The 24,288-nt window shown below is 43.8% G+C and overlaps 1 protein-coding gene across 2 annotated transcripts in view; it reads left to right on the top strand.

The window, feature by feature from the left end:
* ALG9 (ALG9, alpha-1,2-mannosyltransferase) overlaps window positions 1-24,087 on the top strand; it is a 109,591-nt gene extending 85,504 nt beyond the window's left edge. For both annotated transcript variants that reach the window (XM_014459873.2, XM_006093503.3), the window contains exon 15: window positions 20,363-24,087. In XM_014459873.2, coding sequence (XP_014315359.1) covers window positions 20,363-20,486 — 124 coding nt within the window. In that variant the 3' untranslated portion in view covers window positions 20,487-24,087. The remainder of the gene's footprint in view (window positions 1-20,362) is intronic.
* The last annotated feature ends 201 nt before the right edge of the window (window positions 24,088-24,288 follow it).

Below are 24,288 nucleotides of genomic sequence, written 5' to 3' on the forward strand. Positions count from 1 at the left end.
ATTTTAATTGAGAGCATTCTAACACAATTAGGAAGATTGACTATGTCCTTTAAGGAGCTAGAAGTTCATGTCCATTATTTTTAGGCACAAGGTTCAGTCAGGGATGGGATAGGCCTTACTATGTCTTAACTAGAGAAACCAAATAGACCCGGGCATGGCTGGCTCTTCAGAAAGGTCTCAGAATTAATGATGAGAGGGGAGTCAGGGCATTCGGGTGAAGTGGTAATGGGGCGGGCGTGAGTTGGAAGGGTCAGGCTGTCTGTGGGCAGAGGTCCAGGTAAACAGACAGTTGAAGTTGAGGAGGGTCAGGGAGGCCCAGAATCCAAGAAGTCGGGCAGAGAGCAAAAGGTAGAGGAGCTTGTCTTGAGAGACAGGTCTGGGACTCAGAAACAGGGAAGAGAATGTTTTTAGGAGGAGGGGGTCATCAGAAGCTGCTGATAAATCCACTGAGAGGAAGAATAATTGTCCATTGGACTTGGCAGCTGATAAAAGTAATTTTGGTGGAGTAGTGGGGCGTAAGCCCTTGAGAGATTAGATGGGCCAAAGCAAAAACAGAATAAGTATTGGAAAAGGCAAATATAGACAAGTCTTTTGGAAGGTTTTGCTATAAAGGGAAACAGAGAAACAAGGCTATAGCTCATGGTGGGTGTAGGGAAGTGCTGACTAGAAAGATTTTTATCCTTAAAATTAAAAAAAATAATATATATGACATAAAATTTGACATTTTAATCACTTAAAATTCAGTGGCATTAATTACACTTACAGTATTGTGCAACCATTACCATTATCTTTTTTAAATTGAGATATAATTGGCATATAGCATCCATGTAAGTTTGAGGTGTACATTTCTTTTTTGTGTTGAGAATACCACTATTTGCAAAACTTTTCTGTCACCCCAAACTGTTCCCCTTTTACTTTTTTAAGATGAGGAAAATAACATCATGTTATATACTGATGGAAGTGGTCTCTTATAGAGCTGAAACCTGATCATGGAGAAAGGAAAGAATTGCTGGAGCACTGCCCTTGAGTTAGGTGAGAGGAGCTGCACAATAAGTCAGGATGTGCTGTAGGCAGATGTACAGATAGGTCTCTGAACAGCACTGCCGAGGAGAACTTCCTACAGGATGGAGATGTTCTGCTCCATCCAATACAGGAGCCACAGCCATGAAGTAGTAGCTATTAAGCATTCGAAAAGAGACTAGCAAGACTAAGGAACCAAATTGTTAGTTTTATTTAATCTTAACTAATTTAAATAGCCGCATGTAGCTACTAGACAACATAATAGTAACAGGCAGCAGGGAGGTGTGATGATGGGGGTCTGGAGGTTCTCTTCTGATGGCCTCAGTTTTCTGAGCAAAGAAGGAATAGGGTTCTCAGATGAAAAGGGAGACTAGGGAATGAGGTGTTAGAGATTTGAGGAGAGAGAAGGAGTGAAATAATTGAGGAGAGTAAGAGACAAAAGGAGCTTGAGAATTATGGTATGATTGGAGGACAGACTCAGGAACTCACTTGAACATTATTTTCTATTTCTATAGATTTGCCTTTTCTGAACCTTTCTTTGCTCAGTTGGTTAGAACATCATCCCCATACGCCAAGCTTGCAGGTTCAAGCCCTGGTCAGGGCACATACAAAAAGCAACAATGAGTGCATAAATAAGTGCAACAACAAATCGATGTCTCTCTCCCTCTCCCTCTCCCTCTCCCTCTCCCTTTCTCTCTCTCTCTCTCTCTTCCTCTTCCCCTTTCCTTCTCTCTCTAAAATCAATCAGTAAATACATTTAAAAATATTTTTATTGATTTCAGAGAGGAAAGGAGAGGGAAAAAGAGATGGAAACATCGACGAGAATCATTGATCGGCTGCCTCCTGCACACCCCCTACTGGGGATCGAGCCCAAAATCCAGGCATTTGCCCTTGACCGAATCAAACCTGGGACCCTTTGGTCCACAGGCTGATGCTCTAGCCACTGAGCCAAACCAGCTAGGGCAATACATTTTTTTAAAAGTCACTTGAGTCTTAAGTGGGACCAATGTGGTTGCTTTTCTCTTTTCCAGCTACTTATAGCTGTGTAGTGAATCACAAAACAGGCGAATTTAATAAGTTGTTTTTTTAAAAAACAAACAAACAACACATACAGCTTTATTGAAATATAAGTTACATACCATAAAATGTACCCATTTTAAGTGTACAATTCAATGATCATTAGTAAATTTACCAAGTTGTGTAACCATCACCACAGTTCAATTTTAGAACATTTCCATCACTCCAGTAAGAGCCCCCTTTCCCACTCTCAGCTCCAGAGAACCACTCATTATTTTCTATTTCTATGGATTTGTCTTTTTTTTTTAATAGTATTCATGTTCTTTGTTTTTTAATATTTTATTGATTTTTTTTTTTTACAGAGAGGAAGGAAGAGGGATAGAGAGTTAGAAACATCGATGAGAGAGAAACATCGATCCGCTGCCTCCTGCACACCTCCTACTGGGGATGTGCCCGCAACCAAGGTACATGCCCTTGACCAGAATCGAACCTGGGACCTTTCAGTCTGCAGGCTGACGCTCTATCCACTGAGCCAAACCGGTTAGGGCATATGGATTTGTCTTTTGTGAACCTTTCATATAAGCAAAATTATGTAATATGTGGGGTCTTGTATCAGGATTTTTCCACTTAGCATGTTTTTGAGGTTTATTCATATGATAACATATATCAGTGCTGTCCTTTTTATTGCTGAATACTATTCCATTCTGTGGATATACCCATTGTGTTTATCCCTGTACCAGTTGATGGATATTCGGGTTATTTCCACTTTGGGGTTATTATAAATAATACTGCTTTGAACATTCATTTGCCTGCCTTAGGGTTGGGTTTTAGCCTAAAAAGTTCAACAAAACATGAAATGGCAAGGGAAGTGAGGGTTTGTGCAGGGAAGTGATATAATGATTGATGGCCTTAAGTTGGGTAAGGAGGGAAGGCCAGGGCATGGAGGAAGTGGGAAGCCATGAAGGGTGGTAGAGTCATGGATGGATTGATGATAAAACTGTCAGAATTGGAGAGTAAGAGGAGGGTGTTGGAGAGAAGCAGTGTGAGGGTATGAAGTTGTTCTTTGGTGCCTGGCTTGTTATTTGATGTAGTAGTTGGGGTAGGTCTCCACTGTGACTTCATTTTGGGGTCACGAAACTGTGACAACATGAGATCTGGGCCTAGGAAGATCTCCAGCTCTGAGGGGACAGCAGATCCCAAACAGCCTTCCTACTGACAACGGAAACTTCGTGGTTCCCAAACACTGACCAGCAGTACATTGCTCACAGAATAAACTGTTCATGGCACATGGGGCAAGTGAGTTTTTTTGAGGTGACCTATTTTCATTCTGGTTTTGAAGGATTGAAAGGAGAAGGGTTCCTACCCTAGTTGGTTTGGCTCAGTGGATAGAGCATCGGCCTGCGGACCAAAGGGTCCCGTGTTTGATTCCGGTCAAGGGCACGTTCAAGGGCACGTACCTCGTACCTCCCTGGCCCAGGTCCTGGTGGGGTGGGGGTGGGGGGAGCGTGCAGGAGGCAACCAATGATATGTTTCTCTTGCATTGATATTTCTCTCTTTCCCTCTCTTCTACTTTCTCTAAAAATCAATGGAAAAATATCCTCAAGTGAGGATTAAAAAAAGGAGAAGGGTTCCTCATTCCCATTTCCCTTTGGCTGGTGCACATAAACTGAGAGCCCCTGGGACAAGGTGAAGACACATGACATGTGTGCGCTTTTCACTGGAAAACTTGAGGGAAGAATAAAAGGTGTTGGTCACCTCCCACCTGTCTTGTGGTGAGCAGAGTGACTGGAGGGCACCGGCGATCACACAAGGATGTGGTTGAGAATCACTCCTCCAGGCCTGTGTTCAGCATGCTCCTCACCGGCAGGAGCAGGGGACACATTGGGGACGTGCCATTCGCTGTTCCCCACTGAACATCCTGCTTCCCTAACAAACTACATTTTAAGGGCAGAAATAAGGCATGATTGGATCAATTTGATAAGCATTTATTCAACATCTTCTACATCTAAGACTCTAGACCAGTGGTCGGCAAACTTATTAGTCAACAGAGCCAAATATCAACAGTACAACGATTGAAATTTCTTTTGAGAGCCAATTTTTTTTAAACTTAAACTATATAGATAGGTACATTGTTATTAATTAGGGTATTCCTAAGCTGGCCTTTGCTAAAAACGTCTTCAATCTGATTGAGATACCTTCGCTGAGGTCGACCCCTTCCAACTCCCCCATCCACACTCGTCTTGTATACTTGTTTCATCTATCTCCTTTCGTTCATTCTCTCTATATGTGCAAACCATCTCAACATACCTTTCTCAGTCGTCGACACTACATCTTCTTTCACTCCACAGCATTCTCTAAAAATAACTTGATAAACTTTACTTAAAGTTTTAAGTCAACTTTGCACTGTAGGTGCACGCCCACACGTGGTATTCTGTGGAAGAGCCACACTCAAGGGGCCAAAGAGCCGCATGTGGCTTGTGAGCCACGGTTTGCCGACCACTGCTCTAGACGGTGCTGACCGGACCACTGCCTTGGGGAGTTTATTGTGTGTGGGGGGAGGTACCCTGTAGTTCAGAGAAGTGCTATTGGAGCACAGGAGGGAGGATTAATTCCAAAAAGGTCAGGGTGGGAGGAACCAAGGAAGAGTTCAAGAGGAAATGCTATTGAAGATTGCTGCGGTGATAGTGTGGTGTGGGCTGAGAGAAGGGGAAGTTGGAAGCATAGAAACAAGTTAGGAGGCTGAGCTGGTTGACTAGATGAAAGGTACAGTAAACCCTCAATTTTGCAGGCTTTCATTTAATGGACTTTGGATTTAACAGACATAATTTCCAGTCCATGTATCATATGTGAGAATTAAATTAAAACTCTGTTAATTTTTAAATGCTTTTAACCAAGATTTGCTTATAATTAAATTAACAGGTTATTTTTTTGTTATTTTTAACACATTTTAGCAAATAGGCCATGTTTGAAAAAACACTGTAGTGATTTTGCTGACATAAATAAATATACATATCTACAGCTATATCTACATATTTAAATCCAAGAGTCACCGCTCATAAAGCATGATTAGCACGTGATCACACTGCACCGTGCTGGCAATTGGTTCTGTTGTCCTGTGGCATGACTTTCTATAGCAGTTTTAACTGTGCCAGCCGACGTTCAGAGTGCACTAAGCCACGCCCCACCCGTGCGCATTTGTTTACTCAGGTGACTGGTGAATGCACGCATTTACTAGACCTATTCAGTATAAATTTTAAATTACAGTAATACAAATAGAAAACTTTTCTGAAATTAAACTTTCATGCATATGTAATGTTAATTACATAAAACATGTCTATCTAAGTAAAAACAGGTAAACTAATTTGTTAGTTTTCCCACTTTATTATATAACAGACTTTGGCTTTAACAGATACTCCCTTGCCCGAATTAGTCCATTATATCAAGGTTTTACTGTAATGAGGGGGTGAACTCAACTGCAAAGGGAGAGATAGACTCAAGAGTCACATTGTTTCAGAGAAAGATCAGGCCAAATTGTAGATCCTGGAAGCTGATGACTTTTCCCAATGGACTGTGCCAAGCTTTACAATTTTTCCTTTGCTATTACAAGTGTGATACTAGTTATTGTTATGGGTTGCTTTCTCTAGCGGGGCTGGTCCCAGCTGCTTCTTTGTTTCCTGTGCGCCCACTGAGCACATCTCTAGTGTGGGTGGAGGGAAGGAGAGGGCCACTGGGAATGCCTTCCCAAGAAATGTAATCACATTTGTTTCTCAAATGCTTGTCCCTAAAATTTAAATCTTCTTTATAGTTCACTTTGAAATCATCCCCCCCCCCTTTATCCATCTAGTAGAGGCCCAGTGCACGGATTCGTGCACCAGTGGGGTTCCTCGGCCTGGCCTGCGGGGATCAGGCTGAAATCAGCTCTCTGACATCCCCCGAGGGGTCCCGGATTGCAAGAGGGCACAGGCCAGGTCAAGAGACCCCACCAGTGCACAATTGGGGCTGGGGAGGGACCACAGGAGGGCTCCAGGGTGTGTCCGGCCTGTCTCGCCCAGTCCCAGCCAGACCCCAGCAGCAAGCTAACCTACCAGTCGGAGCATTTGCCCCCTGGTGGTCAGTGCACATCATAGTGACTGGTCAAACGGTCGGACACTAGCATATTAGGTTTTTATTATATAGGATTTGTCCTTCTAACATCCTTCCAATCAGCAAATACTCTCTGAACACTGCCAAACACTGTCTTAGGTATATAGTGAAAAACAGTACACACAAGCTCCCTGTCTTCTTGGGCCTTACAGTATAATGGGGAGGCCAACAGAAACCCTACAAATAAAAATATAATTGCATCCTGTATTAAGTGCTTTAAGGAAAAATACAGTGAGCTGCGAGAAAAGGAGTCAGCAGTGGGTGGTACCTGCGGTCTTCTCCTTATGTTCTCAAGCAGCTTGTTAGGCAGATTTGTAAATAGGAAAATATTTATTGTCCTTGTTGCAGAGCTAGGGCATGCAAGGGTTATAAAAGAAGCAATTAGACAAAGATTTTGCTCTTAAGTAACTTACAACTTTATAGATATACATACAAAAACAACTTGAAAATAGTATTAAAACCTCAGGAGGCGTGAAGTTATTTGCTAAAACTTCAAAGAAAGGAGAGACCTATGGAGGTTAGAGTATACTGAGAAGGCTTCTTAAAGGAAGTGGTGCTTGAGCCGAGGTTTAAAGGAAAGGGAGGATTTGTACTGGTGGCAAAGAGAGTAGAATCACTTGGATAATTCAAGGAGAGGAAATCCTGAGCATAAGTGGAAAGATAAAAAGAAGCTCATTGGATTAGGGGTGTGAACATCAATAAAAAAAAGTTCAATTTACCTCTTTGGCTGATTTTTAACTTTGCTTTTAGGTAAAGTGATCTATAATATATCATTCAAATCAGAATGCTTTTTAAAAGTAAAAGTGGCCTTGCCCTGGGAAAACTGAGATACGTGGTCACCCTGCTTGCTTTAATGTGGTCAGAGTACAGGGGCTTGTCCCAAAAAAGCAGGACAGGAGAGTGGAGTATGTAGATACAGTCCCTGTGGCCCACAGTCCATGTTTCCCATGCGGATTTGTCCACAGTTTACTTATGTAGTTTAATTTGCTGGCACTCCTTGGTCACTTCTTTCATTTCCCATCCATTCCTGAGATTAGTCTCCGCTGTCTGAAAGGGAAGCAATCAGGAGAGCTTGAAGACAGTACCAGCACAGAAAAACACCATCCTCTGTGTGTCAGGGAGATTCTACTCCAACAGGAATCAACCTAGTGATTATTAGGACACTAGAGGCCTGTGCATGAAATTCGTGAACTTGAGGGGGGGTTCCCTCAGCCCAGCCTACGACCTCTCGCAGTCCGGGAGCCCTCGGGGGATGTCCAACTGACAGCAGTTGGACATCCTTAGCGCTTCCATGGAGGTGGGAGAGGCTCCTGCCACTGCTGCTGCGCTCACCAGCCGTAAGCCCGGCTTCTGGCTAAGCAGTGCTCCCCCTGTGGGAGCGCACTGACCACCAGGGGGCAGCTCCTGTGTTGAGCATCTGCCCCCTGGTGGTCAGTGTGCATCATAACGGCCGGTTATTCCACAGTTCGGTCGGTTTGCATATTAGCCTTTTATTATATAGTACTAGTGGTCCCGTGCATGAAATTCGTGCACTGGGGGTTGTCCCTCAGCCCGGCCTGCACCCTCTTCAATCTGGGACCCCTCAGGGGATGTCTGACTGCCGGTTTAGGCCCTAAACGGCAGTTGGACATCTCTCTCGCAATCCGGGACCACTGGCTCCTAACCGCTCACCTGCCTGCCGGCCTGCTCACCCCCAACTGCCCCTCCGCCGGCCTTCTCACCCCCAACTGCCCCCCATTTCCGGCTTTCTTGCCCCCAACTGTCCCTCCTTGCTGTCCTGATCACCCCCAACTGCCCCCTCTGCTGGCCTGATCACCCCCAACTGCCCCTCCTAACAGCATGCTTGCCCCCAACTGCCCCCTCTGCCAGCTGATTGCCCCCAACTTCCCCCCCTGCCGGCCTGCTTGCCCCAAATTGCCCCCCCTGCTGGCCTGCTTGCCCCCCCCCCTCGCTGGCCTGCTCGCCCCTAACTTCTCCCCCTGCCAGCCTGCTCGCCCCCAACTGCCCCTCCCCACTGGCCTGATCACCCCTAACTGCCCTCCCCTCCTGGTCTGATCACCCCTAACCTCCTCTGCCTCGGCCTCGCCACCATGGATTTGTCTGGAAAGACGTCCGGAAGGTCTCCTGGAAGCTCTCCTGGTCTAATTAGCATATTACCCTTTTATTAGTATAGATTAGGATTGCTGCATATTGAGGAATTCTGAATATCTATGAATATGCAAAGAGGCTTGTTTTCTGTTGAAACTGTTGGAAGATAAGCAAGGCCTTTACTGTTGGACTAGTGGAGAAGGACCCCCTAAATAGTGCTAAATGTTGTTAGCCCATTTGGGAGAGTGGCAGCCCAGGTGCTCATCCATTCTTTTCTTCTAAGCTTCTCTGTTTTATCAGGTACTAGAGGTCCCAGATGTCATTAGTTTGAGAGAGGATGCAGGCATAAAATCTTAGTAACCATTTTCTAGTCACCCCTTGCACATAGCCTCAACTTATACTCTCTGAGTTTGCCATGTCTGTGTCTCGCTAATTTTATAAAGATTTATCAAATGCTATGGCCATCTCCTATTACATAGTTTCTAAAATAAGAGGATTTTTTTCTTTCTTCGCAGGATGATATAATTGCTATTTGTATAAAATAGTCAACAAGTAGATAGCAGTAATGCCTACTCTGAGATTCCCCAAGAGGAGTAAAGGCAGAGTGTTGCACTAAATTACCAGCTCAGTGGTGGGTTCCTCTCTGAGTGTGGTGGGAAGGTTTGGCTCTGGGAGTCTGGTGGGAAGTGCCTCTCCAGGATGTTGAAGTTGGCCTCCTGAGCAGCAGGGCCTGTTTGTAGCTTTGGAAGCAAGTTGGGAGGCCCTCCCCCTGCTTCGTACAGCCACATTCTGCCCATTCATTCCTCCTGTGTTACAGGTCCCTTTTGTTTTGCTTGCTTTGCTTTCACCTTTGGTTTGTAGATTATGAGATTTTATTCTTCCCTATTTTGGAGCAGATTAGCCTCATCTAACTGAATTTTAGGCTTGCCTGTTTAAGGGCTTGAGATAATTTAGGGAGACTTAAGTGGGACAGAATTTCAAAGCCTTGCAAATTTATGATTATACTAGTAACCCGGTGCACAGATTCGTGCACATTGAAAAGAAATTAATTAGAAGGTGGCTGGCGGGGCAGGACTGGGCAAGACAGGGCGGACACACCAACCTCCCTTGGTCCCTCCCCGGCCAGCCGCACCTGGGGTGGCACCGTGGCTTGAAGGGCATCTGTGGAGTGAGCGGGGTCTCTCCGGCAGGTGCAGTCCCTCAGCCTGGCCTGTGGGGATCGGGCCAGAACCGACTTTCCGACATCCCCTGAGGGGTCCCAGAGTGTGAGAGGGCACTCTACAAAGTTGCTGTCGTACAGGGTATGGAACGCAAACGCAAGTGTGCAGTAAACCAGATTCGGGGCCAACAGTGCCCCAGCAACAACATAACCCATGGCCGAAGGTGGAATCACACAATCCTGCAAGGAATCAGGCTCCCCCCTCTCTGGTTCCCGGGTGCATCACCCAAGCACCGCCACTGCCAAGTCCCTGTAGCTCGGCAGCTCCTGCGTTGAGTGTCTGCCCCCTGGTGGTCAGTGCACATCATAGCTACCAGTAGGACAGACACTTAGCATATTAGCCTTTTATATATATAGACTAGAGGCCCGGTGCACAAAAATTTGTGCACTCTGGGGGGAGGGGGGGGTGCCTCAGTCCGGCCTGTGCCCTCTCGCAGTTCGGGACACCTAGGGAGATAACAACCTGCTGGCTTAAGCCCGCTCCCAGGTGGCAGAGGGCAGGCCCAATCCCTAGGTGCAGCCCCTGGTCGGGCTCAGAGCAGGGCCAATTGGGGAGTTGGGGCGCCGCCCCCTGTCATGCACAGAGCAGGGCGGATCGGGAGGTTGCGACGCCACCCCCAGTCACACTCAGGGTAGAGCCGATTGGGGGGTTGGAGCACCGCCCCCTGTCACACTCAAGGCAGGGTCGATGGGGAGGTTGCGGCGCCACCCCCTGTCACGCACAGAGCAGGGCTGATCAGGGGGTTGAGGAGCTCCCCCCTGTCACGCACAGAGCAGGGCCCATCAGGGGGTTGGGGCGCCGTACCCTGTCACGCAAAGAGCAGGGTCGATCGGGGTTGGGGAGCTCCCCCCTGTCACGCACAGAGTAGGGCCGATAGGGGAGTTGGGCACCGCCCCCTGTCACACACAGAGCAGGGCAGATCAGGGGGTTGGGGCGCCGCACCCTGTCACACTGAGGGCAGGGCCGATGGGGAGGTTATGGCTCTACCCCGTCACACACAGAGCAGGGCCCATGGGGAGGGGGGGGTTGGGACGCTGCCCTCTATCACCCACAGAGCAGGGCCGATCAGGGGGTTGGGGCGTCGCCACTGTCACACTCAGGGCAGGGCCGATGGGGAGGTTATGGCTCTACCCCGTCACACACAGAGCAGGGCCCATTGGGGGGGGGGGGGGTTGGGGCGCCGCACCCTGTCACACACAGAGCCGCAGGGCGATCAGGGGGTTGGGGCGCCTTCCCTTGTCACGAACAAAGCTGGGCGGATAGGGAGGTTGTGGCCCCGCCCCCTATCACACACAGAGCCGCATGGCGATCAGGGGGTTTGGGCGCTGCCCCCTGTCACACTGATCCCAGTGCCAGGAGGCCTCGCTGCTCCACTGATCCCGGTGCTGGGAGGCATATTACCCTTTTACTATATAGGATAGAGGCCTGGTGCACAGGTGGGGGCCGGCTGGTTTGCCCTGAAGTGTGTCCTGGATCAGGGTGGGGGTCCCGCTTGGGTGCCTGGCCAGCCTGGGTGAGGAGCTGATGGCTGTTTGCAGCTGGTCACACCCCCTTCAGGGTGGGGGTCCCCACTGGGGTGCCTGGCCAGTCTGGGTGAGGAGCTGAGGACCGTTTTCAGGCTGGCGGGTGACTGAAGCTCCCAACCTGTCCTTTTTTTCTTTTCTTTTTTTATTCTGGGCCAGCTTTAGCTCTGAGGCTTGGCTCCAGCTCTGAGGCCTCGGCTGCTGAAAGCAGGTATCTGGTTTGTTTGGGTTCTATAATCGAAACACTGTTTCAACTCCAGCTCTGAGATCCCGGCTGGCTGAAAGCAGGTTACTGGGGTTTTGTTTAGCTTCTATATTTGTAACAATGTTTCAAACTGCAAGCTCAGAGGCCGGCAGCAGCAGGCAGGGAACGTTGGCTTCCTCTGTCACTGGAGCAAGCAAGCCTCCTGTTCGCTTCAGTGCCTGGCTGCCGGCCGCCATCTTGGCTGACAGTTAATTTGCATATCGCCCTGATTAGCCAATGGGAAGGGTAGCAGAGGTACGGCTAATTACCATGTTTCTCTTTTATTAGATAGGATGTGAAGAGTAATGCAAGTAAGGAGTTAGAAATTCGTGTCTTCAGCTGGTGTGGTGGAGGCAGGTTTTCTGTTCAGAGGACAGCAGTGAGGTGCCTGTGAGAGGCCACTGGGCTGTAGCTGCTGGGGATATATTTTCACCGAGATATGAATATCCTTTTAGTCTCCACAAAGAAGTGAATCCAGCAGCGATGAGCCCTGAAGAGTCCATGGCACCTGTATCCTATGTGGTAGTCTGGTGGATAACTCCCAGCCCCTGACCTAGCATAAGCAGAACTCTCAATTTCTGGAAGATAATTTCTGGAGTAATCACTGTAAAGGGCAAATTAGTTGGAAACTCTTGTTGTAGTTATTGCTGTGTAAGAAATCATCCCAGACTTAGCGATATGAAACAACAATTGTTCTTGTTTTCTCTCATGGAACTGGGGGTTGACTGGATTCAGATAAGGTAGTTTTATAGCTCTCAGGGTTCTTATGCATTGGCCTTCAGATGGTGGTCAGGAATGGAGGCATCTCAAAGGCTTTGTCACGTGTCTGTCTGTTAATGCTGTCTGTTGACTAGATCTCAGCTGGGCTGTCAGCCAGAACACCTACTTGTGGCTTCTCTATGTGGCCTCCATTTCCTCACAGTGTGGTGGCTGGCTTCTAAGAGTTAGTATCTCAAGAGCTATATAATCTTTTTTATGACCTAGCCTTGGAGTTCACACAGCAACGTTCCCATCTCATTCTGTTCTTTTTTTTTTTAATATATATTTCTTTATTGATTTCAGAGAGGAAGGGAGAGGGAGAGAGAGACAGAAACATCAATGATGAGAGAGAATCATTGATCGCTGCCTCCTGAACGCCCCCTACTGGGGATCGAGCTCACAACCCGGGCATGTGCCCTTGGCCAGAATTGAACCTGGGACCCTCCAGTCCGCAGGCAAACGCTCTATACACTGAGCCAAACCGGCTAGGGGTCATTCTGTTCTTGAAAGCAAGCCACTGGAATAGCCCCTGTTCAAGGGAGAGGAATTAAACTCTCCCTGTGGATGGGAGGAGTGTGAGGGAATTTATGGACATGTTTTAAAACCATCGCAGCTCTTTTGATGCCATTCTTCATTTGAATTGGATACTTTTTGAAAATTTTATTTTTAAAGGAGATTTCTTTCAGAAGAGACATATGGCACACAAAACAGTCCAACAGGCTAGTTCCATCTGAGCTTCTTACTACCCAGGTGGAACGGGAGACTGCACTCCATGGCAGAATTTGGTTGCAGGCCAATAGTTTGAAAAGCTTCAGATGGTGTTCAGATCCTTTAGGTAGAATTAGTTTTCCTTCCTAACCAGTAATTGAAGTGATCTTGTCTTTCCCTACACATCAATCAAGGGGTGTCTTTAGCTCCTTCCTCTATGCCAAGAATAGAGAAACTGTAAGGAAGAAGAGGTCAGAGTCCTTGACTTTTATAATTCTTATTTTTACACCACACACACACACACACACACACACACACACACACACACACACACACACTGATTTCAGAGAGGGAGAGAGAGATAGAAACATCAATGATGAGAAAGAATCATTGACTGGCTGCCGCCTGCACACCCCACAACGGGGATGGAGCCTGCAACTTGGGCATATGCTCTGACCAGGAATTGAACCATGACCTCCTAGTTCATAGGTCGACGCTCAACTACTGAGCCATGCTGGCTGGGCTCTACTTTTGTAATTCTTTATCAGGTCATTATTCTCTTATACTTTCTGTTTCTTTATCAGTTTTTAGCCTTTCCATTTTTTCTTCTCTCCAGATACTTTCCTGAGAACCTTCATCTGCAGAGCTAGCCCAGACTAGATTTAGCCTCAACACACATTGGTGTTTTGCTTCTTGTTTCTTTAGCTGCTTAATCATTGAGATCTGCTGACATTTTAAGAGGAATAACCGTTTTTATTTTTCTGAAGTTTAGAGAGTCTGTTTTCCATTGTTATAAAATTAGTTCTGTAGAAAGAGACTATATGTCCGTCCAGTGTGGCTCAGTGGTTGAGCGTCAACCTATGAACCAGGAGGTCACAGTTCGATTCCTGGTCAGGGCATATGTCCAGGTTCTGGGGTCTATCCCTGGTGTGGGGCATGCAGGAAGCAGCCAATCAGTGATACTCTCTCATCATCGATGTTTCTATCTCTCTCTCCTTCTCCCTTCCTTTCTGAAGTCAATAAAAATATATTTAAAAAAAGAAAGAGACTATATACAGACCATCTGTGCTCCAAGTCCATACTAAAGAGATGCAGGTTTGACAACTATGTACAGTGTTTTAGGACACCAGCTGCTTTTAGCTAGCTTAGACCAGGTAGCTAGCATCATCCGAGGTCTTTGTTCTAAGTTCCTTAAGAGTTAGAACCACATTTCTTGTTGATTCTGTATAACTCCTAGCATATAGCTGTGTCTCAGAAAATATTTACTGATTATTTGATGTATTTCACATTCATAAAACTGGATTTATGTAAGTGTAAAAAGAATAAAAAGGTGCCGAAGCCGGTTTGGCTCAGTGGATAGAGCGTCGGCCTGCGGACTGAAAGGTCCCAGGTTCGATTCCAGTCAAGGGCATGTACCTGGGTTGCGGGCACATCCCCAGTGGGGGATGTGCGGGAGGCAGCTGATCGATGTTTCTCTCTCATCAATGTTTCTAACTCTCTATCTCTCTCCCTTCCTCTCTGTAAAAAATCAATAAAATATATTTTTTTTAAAAAAGAATAAAAAGGTGAAGTAAGGATTTCTTAAATTTCAGAACTTTTTGATGCCCTTATTTGGTATAATGAAGATCGTCGAGTATTTTAAAGCATACTCATTTATTTCATCTCCGTAGAGCTTGCCAGAATCATCTACCTGCTGTGACTTCAATGCTGCTTCCTATTTGTCCCATAGAAGCATAGCCCAAAGGGTACAAAGAGCAGGGGCAAACACCTGGAACACCGCTCAGTGTTTTCTCCCCAGAAATGGTGGGTGGGACCTATAGTACCTGCATATCCAAGTAGCTCTCAGATGGAAAATAGGCGGGTGAAGAGCATTTCCCCAGCAGCCTTGGTGTGACTGGAGGTCAGAAAATGGCCAGTTGCCTAACAGCAGTTTTTTTTCAATCCTCATTCTGAATATTGGCTAAAGGTGACTGGTCAAGAGGTTATGATATTTTCACATGATTGGCCAAGTGCCACGAATAAGTGAAGTGACTCACTCTGTAAACAGTCATGCAGTGCTGTGATTCCAATTTGTGCCTCAGCAAACTTCCAGATCATTACACAGTATAGATTTTTGGAGATTGTTACCAAATAGTCAAAACTGTGAATGCATTCAGTGAATGTCAAGGGTCTTTTGGAATGCATGCTGAAAATAAATGTCATTTTGGTCACATGGGTAATGATGATTGAGCATATTCTGTGTAAACTGAAACCTGGATAACTTACTTGACCTTTAGCATTTATATTTTCTTTGCTAATATGGATGCCCTCCACAAGTCTGTGTGCTCTAACATCTCCTGGACACTGCAGCTTCCCCTCCCCTACCACACACCGTAGGCTCCTACTTTGCTCTGCCCCACCTAATGGCTTTAGGACTGAATTTTTGGGAAGAGGAGAGAAAGAAGAACTTGATATTAGTTTTGATATTTCCTTTTCCTTGTGGAAGATGAATATTGCCAAAAGTGAGTGAGGTAAACTAATGCTCTGATTTAAGAGTCTGGGCATAGTCATTCATTCATTCACAGATTATTAATTAAGTACTTTATGTGAAACTGTTCTAAAAGTTAGAGATATAGCAGTTAGGTCAAGATATATCTTCAAGGGACTGAAATTCTGGTAGAGTATAAATGTAGCAAGCAACTCCTGTGTTCATTTCTCTTTTATGCAATAAATGTCACCTTTGCATTACTCACTGACCATGAGAGTAATGCCCCTCACTCCATTTCCTGTTAAAGAATATTAAACTGCAGTCACGTTTTTACTACATACCAGCTTTTTGAGCAGTTCTCAGGACTATAGGTTGACTATAGATGAAGTCTTGAGGGAATTTGGAGATTCTCTTCAGAACAGAAGATTGTTGTGAAAATTCAGTTCTGCCCTGAGGGTTGTAGAAAGAGTAACTGAAATGTGAGCTAAGTGCAAGAGAGAGCAAGAGACAGAGACACAGAGAGAGGAAACTAGCTTCAAAAAGAAAGAACTGGCAGTCAGTTTAGACTACGGGTTCACATGGACATTAATATTTGGATGAGTGGATGAATGGATAAAAATAAAAGAGAAAACCTTAGTACTAGGACGTTTTCTTTTTAAAATGAAAAATTGACCCAGCATTTCCTTTTGTGCCTGCTGAACTAGAGACATCAGGGACTGGCAGCCCGTCTTCCATTGACATCAGCAAGAGCAGATTTAAATCTCCACAGAGCACTTCCTAACCTTGATAAATATGGCTGGTAATTGAATTAGAAAACATTCTGAGCTGTCAGCTAATTATGCTATTCAGACAATAGCTTTGTCCAAGTCTGTTTCATCTTTGACTCACTTGAGTGACTTGCTCACTGGTAAGTGAAGTATTTCCATTTCCATGATAGAGGCATATATTGCACATCTCCCTAAATTCTGCTGTCTGTGCTTCCTCAGAGCAATATGTTGGCATTTCACATAATTACAGACAGTGTTGTATGAGCTTTGATAGGTATTACTTTTATTCTAATTTGTGATTCAGTCTAATCTTTGTTTCCATGTGTATGGAAACACATGTTATTCTAGTGCTGAGCTACTCTTTTCAAAGGCAAACAACCAATTTCATTTTCCCTTTTCCAGCAATAGTACAGTATAACAATTTAAAAGATCCTAGTCATGCTTAGCATATTAAAGCTATTCATGGTAAAGACACTCATCTAGAACAGCAGCGATAGTTTTAAAAATGAGGAATTCAACCCAACTTGTTCTCTTTGTTTTAAAAAAATCACAGAATGTTCCTATCCCAGCTCAGAGGTGTGTGTATTGACTGTTCCTCACTTCATCTTCTTGAAGAAATTAGTGGCTTTAGATGTTAAAGATAAATAATGTTAATTCTAAAGTAGAACCTATGCATCTTGAAAATACTGGTTCTGGGCTTCAGGTACATCTCTAATAGGTTCTAACTTATTGCTTCTGGTTGTTTTTGCACTTGTATCATCAAAATGCAAAGTTTGAAGAATTCTTTGAAACCTTTAACGATTCAATTTTGTTAAAGAGAAGGCAGCTATCTTTTTTGCTCTGTAATGCAAACATTTTCACTTTTATATGTTATAAACACCAGTTAAAATGATCAATCCATTGAAATTTTTCTTAGTCCTCATCTAAGGACATTTTCATAGACTTTTTTGAGAGAGGGAAAAGGAGACAGAGAGAGAAACATTGATGTGAGAGAGAAACATCGATCAGTTGCCTCCTGCACGTACCCCAACCAGGGCCCAGGATCGAACCTGCAACCTAGGTATGTGTCCTGACCTGTAATCAAACCTAAGGTCTTTCTATGTACAGAACGATGCTTCTACCAACTGAGCCACACTGGCCAGGGTTTCATTGAATTTTTTAAATATTTTTTTTAATTGATTTGAGAGAGAGAGGAAAGGAAAGAGAGAAACATCGATGTGATGAGAGAGATAAATATCAATCAGGTGCCTCCTGCATGCACCCCTACCAGGGATCAGGGGATCAAGCCAGCAACCTGAGCTTGTGCCCTGACTGGGAATCAAACCGGTGACCTTTCAGTGCATGGGAAAATGCTCAACCAACCAACTAAGCCACTCCGGCCAGGACTTCATTGAATTTTTTATTTCTTTTTCATCTATGTCCTTCCAGTCACCTTTGTATATGAACTTGCCTTCAGCATATGCCCACTTATTTTATTAAATAAAATTTGGCACACAGACCTCATGAAAGATGCAAAAATGTGGTCAGATGCCCTGTTAACATAACAGGTCGGTCCAGGTTCTTGTTGCAAAATACTGCATGACAAAGTCTTTCCTGTTGAATGACTAATTGAATGAAAATACCTTATTCCCTTTTTGTTCCTGGAAATATATTGTTTACTCATTAATTCCTGAGTTTGAGAAAATTCATGCAGTATATTGTCATCTGAAGATGCACAGGCAAATTTTGCTTGTTAGATCAATTTCACCATCATCAGAATCTTGAGTGCTGCTGTTTCTCTTTTCATTCATCTGCTGTTTTGTCTAATACTTGTAAAATGTCTCCTGTCAGTTTTCTTCTCATTGCCATAATGGATTGCAATTTTTAAAATTCTGAATTCTCAACATGTTCAATGAAAGCAAAGATAATGTCTTCAGTTTTTCATACCTTATTTAATGATGATGCAATACTTTGGGCAATGCAATAAGAAAATTGAGCCCTAACCGGTTTGGCTTAGTGGATAGAGCATCGGCCTGCGGACTGAAAGGTCCCAGGTTCGATTCCGGCCAAGGGCATGTACCTTGGTTGCGGGCACATACCCAGTAGGAGATGTGCAGGAGGCAGCTGATCGATGTTTCTCTCTCGTTGATGTTTCTAGCTCTCTATCCCTCTCCCTTCCTCTCTGTGAAAAATCAATAAAATATATTTTTTTAAAAAAAGAAAAAATTGAAGGATAATGCAATAGTGATTATTTATTTTACTTTTGCATCATTCTGTTTGGTAATTTAATCATTTTCCTTTTTCTTATTACTTTAGTCTTGTTTTAAAAAGCATAGTTGTAAATAATCCAAGATACAGAAAAAAAAAATGAGACCACTGAGATCTTACAATATAGCTTAAATTTATAAAAAGGTACAATGGATCCATATGGTAATTACAAGATAAAATCTTTTATTCTGTTTTTTAAAAATCAGTATAATCTCTCTTTGTTCTTTGGAAAACTCTAAAAAGATTAACATTATGAAATAATAACCCTTCCAAATAGTAAGGAATTGTTCCAAAAGAAAGTCAAACACTCACATTGGGCCCAGTGGCCCTAATGTTGTACCTGGGACTGAGTTGACTGGCAGTATGTGCTGACTCTGTTAATGAAGCTTTTATCGTGGAGTGGAGATGGCGCTAAGTTAGTGTTGGCTTTTCTTCACCACACTTAAGCTTGCAGGAGTTTGCTCCGGCTTACAGCCTTCTGTTCTGACCTTCCCCTTATCTGTGTAGCATGGGCAGAAAGAATACATTCACGCTGTTGCAAAAAAAACAAAAAAAAAACAACAGCCAGTTATAGCTGTTGCAAAAAAAAAAAAAAAGAAAAGAATACATTCACTTCTTTCTGGCTCAGGTAGGTGCTTTCTCCTCCTGTTCCTTGTGTTTGCAGAAGCTCTGATTTATCTCGTGTGTCTCTTCTAAGCCTCTTTCTCTATCAGAGCCCTTGAACGGTTAGCTGTTGAAGTGCATCTCTGTTGAGCACAGAGCATTGCCAGGGTCCCAGTGGGGAGCCTTTCTAAGGGGTGTGTATGCCAAGCACGATCTCATTGTGTGCAGGCATGGCAGGAGTCTGCCAGACCCAGGGGTAGGCTGCCAGTGCAAATGCCACATTGACATGACATTTACAAGTTTAGAGTCTGAGAAAGGGCTGGCAATGGAACACCCTTTAGCTTCCTCATTTAGGGTGGCAGTAACTGGGCCAGCTTTGATGTTTTGACTCAGAAATCACAGTCACGAAGTAATGCTTGATACAGAATTTGAAACTATCACTGCCACATTTTCTGTGAAGTTATGAATCCTGTTAGTCTGTTCCCGTGATACAGGATAAACCATAGTGGTTGAGTGCAGAATCTGGAATCAAAGCTGGATTTGACTGAGGGCTCTGTCACTTCCTGTGTGACCCTGAGAAGTTCCTTTATGAAAGCCTCAGGTCCCATCTATAAAATAGGGATAATATCACTTTCCTCCTATGGGTTATTGGCTGGATCAAATAGTATCTTTAAAAGTATAAGCACTTTTCCCGGTGTTTGTCCAATGCTAAGTGTTCAATAAATATGAAGTATTTTTCAGAAACTCATAAGAAATTCGGGTTTTCATCTAGGGACATGTCATGACATGAGCTTGTGTATAAGACTCTCTTTGATTTAAGAATTGCTAGAGCCCTGGCTGGGTAGCTCAGTTGGGTAGAGCATCATCCCAATACATCAAAGTTGTGGGTTTTATCCCTGGTCAGGGCACAAGAATCAACCAATGAATGCATAAATAGTGGAATAACAAATATCTCTATCTCTATCTCTATCTCTATCTCTATCTCTATCTCTATCTCTATCTCTATCTCTATCTCTCCCCTTCCTCACCCTCTCCCTCTCCCCCACCCCTCTCCCCTTTTCTTTCTCTCTCTAAAATCAATAAATAAAAATTAAAGAAAAAAAGAATTCCTGGAACACTACACTGGAAGCCCAGACATGCTTTTCTTTATCTTTCTAGGAAAATTTAGTGCTGGAGTCAGGATCATTTGAGCGTCTCTACAGTTCTTAGCTGCAAAAACCATTGGGTATTAAGTATTTATTTCAGTAAATAGCAGTCCTTTGATTGGCCTGCAACTTCTCTGTGGTATGTTCTAATGCTAAGTGAAGACCGAGAGCTATTTTGAAGGCTATACCGTGACTTAATTGGGAGACTGTCTTTTTGGTGTGGGTAACAAGATACTTGGTTTTGATTACTTTATCGTGGTCTAGTAGCTAAATAACAGGCTTTTCTGTGCTGCTTATATAAAATATCCTTACTATAGCACTTAGTTTATTTCCTTGAATCATTTTCAATACCATTAGTAAATTCTCTCAAATGGTAAAATTCTTCTTTCCCCCCACCCCCTTGTTTTTCAGATCTTCAAAGCTGCTGCGGGCATTTTATGTCCCTTTCCTGTCAGATCAGTATACAGTGTATGCAAACTACACAATCCTCAAACCCCGGAAAGCAAAGCAAATCAGGAAGAAAAGCGGAGGTTAGCAACACGTGTGCCTGTGGTCCCAGCGGACAGCCATCCTGTTCTAGTGGTTCCACTGGCAGGACTCCTTCCCAGTCATCACTTGTAACGTTGTAATAAAGGCCTCCTGACACAAATCCTGGAATCTGGGTGCTTTGGGCTGGTCAGTCACCCACATTCACTTCTTGCCTGGGTGTCTGTTCTGCATGTAACCTTTTGGCAGCTGGGCAGAGAAAGGCCCTAAGTCCAGGTAGATAGAGTGTTCCACATCTCATTGTTTTTCTTCTGTTTAATTATTCACTAGACCGGAGAAGAGCAGAATCAACCCATAGGAAGAATTGAAAGTCTCTGAACTGGGTGGCTGTGTCAAGCTGTTCTCCACTCTCTGGCCTGGCACCTGAGAACTAGCTCGCCTCTCCTGGGCCGTATGGGCCTCTCCACCAAAGCTGTATGGCAGCTTCTCGCAGACCTTCTTGTTCAAACCCTAGTGCTGAGAATGAGCACAGCCCAGTCGCCAACCTACATGTCCTTTCCCCTCAGCAAGACTAAGTTTCTCTAAAGCGCTTCACAGGACGAGGCCTGTCCTGGAGGTACCTCAGGAAAAAGGCAACGATGTGAGGAACTGTGGCCAAACTTCATTATGTAGAATGCCACTTACTCTCATTTTATTTCCTTTACAACGAACTGTAACTATGTGGATTGTTTTTTAAGTGTTAGCATGCTATTTCTTGAACTCAAGACTTCCCTGTGTAAAGTTATTAATAGAACAGTATACAGTGTATGCAAACTACACAATCCTCAAACCCCGGAAAGCAAAGCAAAGCAAATCAGGAAGAAAAGTGGAGATTAGCAACACGTGCACAGGACATATTTGGAGGAAATTAATTCTATCAATTGGTAGAGTTGGATAATATCACATTTTTAAGTAATGTATTCTGTGGCCATTTCTGAGGAAATTAAGAATTTCCCTTTTTTAAACAACCCTAGTGAAAAAGACCAGTGTATATTTATAGCAACTATTTTTGAGTCTGTACATTGCAAAGCACATCCTGCATGGGGCGCTTCTCATCAGATAGGCAATTACAATGACCTAATATTTTAATAAGTGTGTACTCTCTTTCCCTTTACATACATTCCCTTTACATACATTATTTCATAGTTTATAAAGCATTTTGCACTATCTCATTTGATCCTCAGTCACAATGTGAAGTAGATAAGGCAAGTGTTTTTATACCCATTGTACAGATTAAGAAACTGAGATTACTGTGGAAGGTAAAGTGACTTGCCCAAGGTCACATAGCCAGTAAGTAATAGCACCAGGACCAGAACCTACGTTGCCCAGCTTCTCATCTAGTACTCTTCCATATTTCCTCACTTGACTATGAAAACAGTACTTGAAAGAATGATGAGGTTGTTCAGAGACGAGATTGATAATCTGACTTTCTGTTTTAATGAAGAATTTTATCTGTTTTTTCTTTGAGTTCTCCGGAGCCTCCACTGTCTGTTGGTTAGACTCTCATCACAGCAGTGCTTCGTGGTCCCGCCTGGCCGGTGGCAGGAACACGGTGCTCATGTTTGGAAGTCATGCTCCTTTGTAGCCAAGCAGGATCCAGCAGTAGTTCATTTCTAGTCCATCTGAGTCACAGCATAGGTGCCTTATTTCCCCAAGGGTAGTTGTGTCTGGTATCTGCAAATCGGTTGAATCTATTTTTCGGAGTTTCCATCTTTCATTTTTCAAAGAGAAGGGCTTTCCATAGGAACTGATCCCAAGAGAGGAGAAAAGAAATGATAAGGGAAGGAATGGATAGTGGCCATATGAAGGTCTCCCCTCTGAAGGAAGATTGGGACCCAGTGGAAGCACTGGAGAGGCAACAGGTCTGGGCAATAGAGGGTAACTGGAAAGTGAAGATAAACTGGGGTCCCACTTGCTGCTTTAAAGACTTCTGCCATTTAATTCTCAATCCTTGATGACTTTTTCCAAATATTGGCACATTTGGTCTGACTACAGGATAGAGAATTTTCACTGAAATATCTTGCCATACCTGCATTAATAGTGCAGTGAGCTGCTAAAGCCCTTTCCTTTTTGCAGAGGTGAATAGGAGAGTTCCGAAAGGGAGGCCCACGATGAGTGCTTTTTCTGATTGCAGTGGCACAACGCTGATCTATTTGATCATCTTGCATGTGGGAAATAAAAAGCCTTCTGAGCAGGAACTTACTATAATATAGCACAAACAAAGGTCGTGATTGAGCCAGGGATTCCTGGGGAATATCAGTTCCTGTTCCTTTTAAAACCTGATTTTGGTTTTCTCTGTTCTACGTATATCTTTAATGAGAGCACAATAAACTGCAGGACACTGTGCCAAATGCTATAGGTCAGGGTAGAAAAAAATGAATGTTTTTTGTTATGAAGGCATTGTTCATGTGATATTTATATAAACACATTTATAAATCTCCATCTCAGCAGTACAGGGGGGTTAGCTTGCTGGGGAAAAGTTTCAAACACCTGGTCAGAGTAACATTTCTCCTCTAGAGAATCAGTGTTCAGCATGAGCTGTCCCTCTGCCCATTATAAGAGTGAAGTGTCTGAGGTACTTATTTCTCCATAGATTGTGCAATATCAAGGAATGAAGGACTATAGATTGTTTGTAATAGCCTTTGATTATGGAGCTGAGTGCGGGAGTGGGTGTACTTGGCAATACCAGGACTCTGATCTCTGATCTCTGAAGCAGCCGGATCTGAACGCCGCATCTTACAACACTGAGTCCCATTGCTGAACCAAACTGTGTAATAGGCATCTATTGCCAAAGTTTACCTGTCACTGGGTAGTTGTCATCTGATAAGAAAGAAGACTGGTAATTTTACTTATTTTTTTATTTTTTATTATTTGAGAGAGAGAGACATTGATTTTTTTGTTCCACTAATTTATGCATTCATTGTATGTTCACTGACCAAGGATTGAACCCCCAACCTTGGCATATTGGGACGATGCTCTAACCAACTGAACTACCCAGCCAGAGGAAGACTGGTCATTTTAATCTCTTGGGATAATCACAGAAAATTGAAGCCCATACTCTTTATTATTGAACTCAAGTTTAGAAACATTGTTTTAAATCAAGGTGGTTCTTGATCCCAACCATTTATTTGGGTCGTTTTGTTGTTGTTTTTATTTGTTTGTTTGTTTTAGTTTGGAGTTCTTGGAAAGAACCTTGAAAACTCCATGTGGTTCTGCAACATTAGATCTGGAGTGACCATTTGGGCAAAGCACCAATGGCAGTCCTTGATCGTGTTTTGCATTTCCTGGGGTTTATTGAAATAAGAACTCACTGTGATTGTGCTGCCTTCTGGGCAGTGCCAGGCAGCTCTGCTTTTAATTGGGTTAATTTTATTTTCTCTGGAGAAGGAAAAGAGGCACAATTTCATCTATGCCTGCACAGGCACATTAAAGCTCATGTGTTAATTCATTCTTACGCTCCTACATTAAATTACATGCCTTGGTAAGTCAGTAAATGGACATGTGTTCAGCTTTAATTTTTTTGCAAGAGAAAGATCAGACTTCCGTATGGCATTGTTGTATTTCAGAGGCTCTCTGGTGTTTCAATAAATCTAAGTGAATGTTGCCTTCAATTTTTCCAGTGCATATAACCAGGTGGTCATGCTGCAAATGCTGTCAGGAAGCAGTCCAGTGCTGGAGCAAGAGATTGTTCAAGTGATTTGTCTTCCTGATCCTTGTGCTTTATTTCACGTGTCAGTGTTTACATTGCATACTTATATTTTCTGTGAAAGAAAAAAGTTAAATAAATCTTGGCAGTTTGATTTTCCTTTTCT

This window comes from Myotis lucifugus, unplaced genomic scaffold (assembly GCF_000147115.1).
Source record: "Myotis lucifugus unplaced genomic scaffold, Myoluc2.0 scaffold_117, whole genome shotgun sequence".
Taxonomy (NCBI): domain Eukaryota; kingdom Metazoa; phylum Chordata; class Mammalia; order Chiroptera; family Vespertilionidae; genus Myotis; species Myotis lucifugus.